Here is a 6,805-nt window from a genome sequence, read left to right on the forward strand (position 1 = left end):
TCCATTTCAGTTATTGGGATTGATCATTGATACTTAGGTTTCTTTGTTTGATTTAATAAATTAGTTATGGAGATGGAAGACGCTTCTCACCACCATATCCCTCCTTAAGCATAAATTAATTAGGGATCGTCCTCTAACTAATCACTAATCAACAAGTTGCCAAGGAACGTCCTTGGGCCTTTGGCATCTAACAACTGTCAATTGCATTAAGAAATAGAGAGACCTAATTCTAGCTATCCAAACGCATGGTGATATCGCTAGATCATGCAATTTTCTTAGTTTTTATACCAAGAGTTACTTGTGTTTGAATAATCCAAGCAATTACTGATTTAAAACTATCCAAACTAACAAATTATTACCTTGCAATCAAGATTCAATTGGTCTTATTAATCTAACTAACAAAGCAACAATGGAATTAAGCATGAAATTGCATAAATATTGAAAAACAAAAGATAAGTAATGTATGTTCAGATCTCCCAATCTATAAAACAACTAAAGTTTCAACCAATCTTCAACTAGAAAAAAAAGTTTCAGCCACTCATGGCTGAAACAAAACCAAAAATAAAGAAAGAGATGAAGAAGAGATGGGACCACTTGCAATCCCGTATGTGTGTCCAAGAGAGAGTAGAAAAAGTATGGGGAGACTATTTATGTGTCTTTTTATAGTTGAAAGTGTTGTCTTAGGTCTCTTTGATGATGTGGAGCCTTCTTTTGAATTTCAAAATTTGAATCTTAGATTACTTGGGAAGCAAGTATGTCTTTTTGAGATTTGGCTTTCTAAACAAGCTGAATTTTAAATTTTGAATTTTGAATGTGCATCTTCTTGAGATTTGACTTCTTGAATAAGGGAAATATTTCTTGAAAATTTGAAATTTGAATTTCAAATTATCCTGCTGAATGTATTTTCTTTATTTACCACTTTCCTTATTTAGTACTTTTCTTATTTATCTTCACCAACTTGACTTGGGCAACAAGCTTGTTCTCTTTATTCTATTTTAGGCAGTTTTAAGAGTATTTTCTTCAAATTACCCTTTTATACCATTTTTTATAAAATAAGACCAAAATTACAAAATTAGGCAGAAAAAGTGTAAATTAACATTAATAACATCATAATAAAATGGTCTAAATTTGGACCGATCATAATACAATTCTATTCTAACCACATCATTAATTTTATTTCAGCAACATCATATATATTTATATATATATTCCATCATATATATTTATATATATATTCTTCAAAGGAAAATGATCTCACAGCATAAAACCATTATATATTAATCAATGAAATTTACAATGGTAACTACAATCACCTGTTGTAAATATTTATACATGCAAATATGATTGTAATATTTCGCTCATGTTACTTTTGTGCACTAAAAATAAATAAATAAATATAAAGGAAGTTTTAATTATTTCAAGAATAAGCCCTTCAGCAATTTTAAGATATATTTCTCTATATACTTGTGTGTATTCATTAAGCTTTTATTTTATTATGCATTTTTTTAAAGATAAAGAATTAAATTTTATTAATAAAATTTAAAAGAATTCATTTTTAAAAAAATTAATTTAAATATAATAGAATTTTAATTAAATTCTTTTATATTAAATAAATTAATAATAAATATAAATTGATTTAATTTATTTATAATTCTTGTTGTTTTTATACGAAACATGAATATTCAGTCTTATAAATAACAATCATTTTTAACACATTTAGTGAAAAATTATTATTATTATTTTTATAACATTTAAAATCTAAATTTAACATAATTTTTACCATTAAAAATATAAAAATTATTTTTTAAAATTAATAAAATAATATAATAAAATTTCTTAATATTAATTATAAATGTATTAAGCATTAATAGTCAATGTTAAACTAAAATAATTTTTATAAAAAGTAATTATTAATTAATTAAGTAATTTTAATGTAAATAACGTTAAGAGTGAAATCATTTATTGTAAAATGCTAACAATTTTGTTAAAATTTACTTTTAATTAAAAATTAATTTTCACAAGAATTCAAAATAATTAAATTTTTATGTTATTAATTTTATCAAAAATAAAAAATAAAAAAATTAATTTTTTAAATTCTTTTAAAATTAGACATTTCAGGTTATAAATAATTTCAAAATCTATTTTTTAGTTTAGCAATGGACTTTAATTGAAATTAAAATTTAAAAAACTTGAAATTCTAAAAAAACTCTAATATCAATTAATTAAAATCATTATTAAGAACCATTCAAGAATAATATGCAGTGACACTGATATGGAGCAGTTAGCCTTGAATTTTACGGCAGATTTAGATCGGGCCTAACTTTTGCTGTCGACATTCGATAGAGACCCACGATAACTTTTCAGAAAGAGAATTTCGAGACGCACGACTTTCAAAAGTGTGACGAGGGCTCTGTCACAAAGTTCGACATGGAAATTCCATCGTTTAGGGGTCAATTTGCAGTTTAATTATTTTTTTAGATATTTTGGGTATTTTCATAATTTTGCATATTAGGATTTTATTTTTATTATAAATAGCCTCCCTTAACTATTAGAAAGACACTTTTCAATCTTTGAGGAATTTCAATAAGACTTTTAGTCTTTCATTCTATCTTTTCTCTTATTTCGTCTTAGCCAAACGATATTGGTTGAAACTCCTGACGGAGTCTAAATAGTCCTTTATCAGACACTTACAGATTTAATCTGATAATAAGTGTATTTGAATAAATTTGAAAAGTTTTAAGTTCTTACTTCCCAATTTTCAATCTCTAATTTTTATTTAAAAAAAATAATATGCAATGTAATTATTAAGTCACATAATTTGATTTTTTATATGCCTTTTTAGATTGATGGTTTCAGTTAAATATCAAGTCAATAAGCAGCTGATTCCGTATTTTAGTGCTAATTAATGATAGACTCCGAAAGTGATGATAGACTTTTTGTATTGGCCTTTACTTTGGCTAAGAAATAAGATAAAGAAGAAAACAAAACATTGAATAAGCAGGCCAACTGCCTCAGATCAGTTACCTGTCATTTTCTATTAATTACAAATTTTGCATATCATATCGGAAGTAGGTTCCACAGTATAGATATTATGTCTCTCCAATTCAATATATACGTTGCTCATCCTCATCACTAAATTTTTAAAATTTCAATAATACAATAATTTTGAATTTTAAAAAATTCAATATTTAATTAATACTCCATTTGCACTCAAAGATTTAACCTTATATGTGAATAAATATGAGAGATTTTAGATTTTACCCTTTAATTCTCGATTTCTATTTAAAAAAAAATTAAAACTCTGTTCGTTAGTAATAAAATAATTTATATATTTTTATATAATCGAACATAATTAAAATCTATTAGTATAATTTATATTAATTACAAGCATTGACGAAAAATATTCTTCAATCCAACCATATATAGGTAAATCCCACATCCAAAATTCTATTTCCATCCACCAAACTATCAACACACACTACAAAAGTCTCAATGGACATTTATTTATTTATTATTTTACCTTATTTTCCTACAGAACAGAAGAGAGAAAGAACATCAAGTGGAGATGGTGAGGACTCCTTTAAGAACATCAAGGAGTTGCTGGTGAGCAGTTAGATGAGGGAAATGCCCATCAGTCTCTATAATCTCAACCGTTGATTTTCCTTTGATATTCTTCTGCATGTAGTAGGCAACAGAGTTTGGCACGACAATGTCACTAGTGGTCTGGACAATGGTGCAAGGGATTAAAACCTTGTCAAGAATTTTCCTTTGATCGCTGTAAAACACTGTTTTGGCAACTGAGAGGGCAACTTCAGGTCTCATATTTGCCAAACAATTTCTGAACTTGTCTACTGAGGAAGGATCTCTTGCATCCACAACCAGAGAAGCAAAGCCTGCTGCCCAGTTCTGGAAGTCCATTTCTATGTTTGAGATGAAATCATCTATCTCTGACTTCTTAAACCCTCCTTCATAATCATCTGTATTTATGTACCTATTTGTGCAGTAATATGCAAAATGTAGAATATTAAAATCTAAGTTATCTATCAACTTTGTGAATCTATAAATCTGCAAAACTATTAATTTTTAATTATGGACACAAAACACCAGTAGAGAAATTCATGGTCTACAGAAACCAAGCACGAAGACAAGGAGATAAAGGAAGAGGGGAAGACTCCACATCCTAAATCAAACCCTCGTTCGTTTCCACAAGCTTATTTGTCTTGTACGAGTTGATGGTACATCTGAAAATATATCCAGACAAAATAAATAATTACAATATTTGTTTTTTTTTTTTTTTTTTTTTTTCCCTCTTTTTCGATGAATAAATCCATACCCATGGATGTGTCCATGGCCGTCTGGTCCAATCAGATTAAACTAGTGGTTTTACGTCAAAGTTGAAGAAAAATCGAAATTAAAACCATACGACTTTCTGTTTCATTTTTTTTTATATTTAATTTTTAATTTAATCAAATTTAATAGTTAATATTCATTTTTATTTTAAAATTAAAGCAATTTAATTTTAAATTTATTTCAATTTTAAGTAGTAATTTTCCCATATATTAATTTGTTAGTTTTCTTTTTTTTTAGGTTTTTTCTTTTTCTTTTCTATTTTCTTTCTTTGACGGAACCTTCCCCAGCCACCCACCTCATCTGTAGGTCTGCAACGCAACCTCACCAAAGAAAGCACTGCCAATTTAGCTTGGATGTCCGGATCCGCAAATTCTCCGAATCCAAAGCTAAGGTTGAGTAACAATTCGAATTTATCTATTTTAATCTTTAATTTATTTTTTTAATTAATTTCTTCTATTTTAATATATAAATATTCGTGACTTATTAGAATTAAAATACTTATATTTTATTTATTTATTTTTTTGAAGATTGAAGTTGATATGGACGATAATAGGTGAAGATAGATACAGTTAGACTTATTCGAAAAGTTTATTTTGGAAGGTGGTGGAGTGCCAATATCAAAACTAAACAAAGAAAATGGAGCAAAACTTAACAACAAAATAAGCATGGTTTAATGTACAATCACTTCCAGAAGGAAGGTGACAAATTAACGAGAAAACGGAAAATACCAACGGTAATTTTTTAAAAAAAATTTTTGTGGCATTGAAGCGTAAATATTCAATTAATTTATAAATTTTTTGCATGAAAATTATAATTAATCTCACACATAAATAACATAAATTCTTATTTAAATTTTATTTACCCTCAACTCAAAATACAGTACACTATAAGATCTATATATAAAACTAGTGGCCTCTACATATTTAAAAAATTTTTAGTGTATAGTATTTGATACTCGAAATTACTTAATTCTTTATTAGAAAGAAAGTTTTTTAAGATAATGAAAATTTTATAAGATGTAAAATCTTAAACATGTGTTTAGGAAGAGAGTAAGGTTTCTTAAAGTCAAATTTTTTATAAATTCTCAAATATTACCTCTAATTTTAACCCCCTAATTTGGTGAATTATGGATATTTACTGATGTTAGAGTGACTTCCGAGATTGTAAAACCTCATCTTCCAAGCTAATTATACTGGAAACAAAAAGAAGAAAAAACAACAAAGCAGACAGAGGAAATAAAGACTATGAAGTTTAAGAAGAAGAAAAAGTAAATAGAATTACCTAGGAGAAGCTCCAATGAGCACTAGCCGCTTAAAAAGATCACGTCTTTTAACGGCAGCAATGCAACCAATCATACCAGACATGGAATGGCCTACAAACACTGGTGATCTCAAGTTCATCTCTTCTATAAGACAAATCACATCATCTGCAAACGCATCATAAGAAGAGTACTTCTCATGATCGAAAAGGTCTTTATGATCTTCTTTAACAGCACCTGAGAAGATCCAGTCAAAAACCAGAATCCTGAAATGCTTAGCCAAGTCTGGGATAATTTTGTCCCACAGAGACTGTTCTCCTCCAAACCCATGTGCAAGAACCAAGTCCTGACTACCGGAGCCGATTATTCTGGCGTTCATAGATGTTGAGAGACCCATTCCAAGCATGACCATACTTGTATGGAGAAGAAGATGAAGAAGAAGCAAGGGCTGGAAAAAGCTATAGAGAGAGAGAGAGAGAGAGATGAGTTAATTTTTGGCAGTGGTTGATGTAGTTTGGCTACTGTTATATAGGAAGAGAAGAGGCTTTTAGTGATTAATTAAGCAATAATAATGTTATTTTCAGTTGATAATGAATGGCCGATGTAAAAGTTATTTTAAATTTACTTATTCAAGAATGCTTTTTAAGTGCATTTATTGTGTAGGGTTTCCCCTGAAAGCATGTGGGCTGTACCCTTTTCATATTTATTTGTAAGGATAGTAGTCTAGACTAGGCCCAGCAGTAAGTATACTAGTTAACCTCTTTTCAACGTGCACGTTATATAATTTTTATAAATTTTTATACTGTATAATGTTTTCAGAATATAAAAATTTCAATAATCAAATAATTAAATTCTATTTAGAAACTATAAACTATGTAAATAATATGGAAAATTGGTAAAAAAAAAAAAACTCATTCATGGGAAATATATTTAATTGGCCACTAAAAAACTGCCATTAGTTATTTATTAGATATGATTTATTTTTTTAAGTTTATCTACAGTTACTAAATATAAATAGATAATTAATTATATTTTGTGTTCTATAACCATAACTAGTAGTAATGATTTTATATAACCTTATATCCATAGGTAATAACAACATATATTTTAATTAGATTGAAAGGTTGTTTAATAAATTAAATATAATTTATAATTAATCGCAAAAAAAATTTATATTTTTTATTTTATTGTAATTAA

The 6,805-nt window shown here is 27.5% G+C and overlaps 1 protein-coding gene across 1 annotated transcript; it reads right to left on the reverse strand.

Annotated features, from left to right (window-relative positions):
- Nucleotides 1-3,312: 3,312 nt before the first annotated feature.
- LOC110608401 (strigolactone esterase D14) lies at nt 3,313-6,120 on the reverse strand. The gene is made up of 2 exons (XM_021747618.2): nt 5,632-6,120; nt 3,313-3,991 (listed from the first exon to the last, which is right to left on the reverse strand). Exons 1-2 carry the CDS (start codon nt 6,018-6,020, stop codon nt 3,556-3,558), a joined length of 825 nt encoding a protein of 274 aa, XP_021603310.1. The 5' UTR covers nt 6,021-6,120; the 3' UTR covers nt 3,313-3,555.
- Nucleotides 6,121-6,805: the final 685 nt, after the last annotated feature.

This window comes from Manihot esculenta, chromosome 3 (genome assembly GCF_001659605.2).
Source record: "Manihot esculenta cultivar AM560-2 chromosome 3, M.esculenta_v8, whole genome shotgun sequence".
Taxonomy (NCBI): Eukaryota; Viridiplantae; Streptophyta; class Magnoliopsida; order Malpighiales; family Euphorbiaceae; genus Manihot; species Manihot esculenta.

What these genes read in the sequence shown, in the direction of transcription:
- LOC110608401 (XM_021747618.2), bottom strand. Translation starts at nt 6,020, where the DNA reads ATGGTCATGCTTGGAATGGGTCTCTCAACATCTATGAACGCCAGAATA. An exon ending in CTCATTGGAGCTTCTCCTAG is followed by an intron (nt 3,992 to 5,631) that starts GTAATTCTATTT and finishes CTGCACAAATAG; the next exon opens with GTACATAAATACAGATGATT.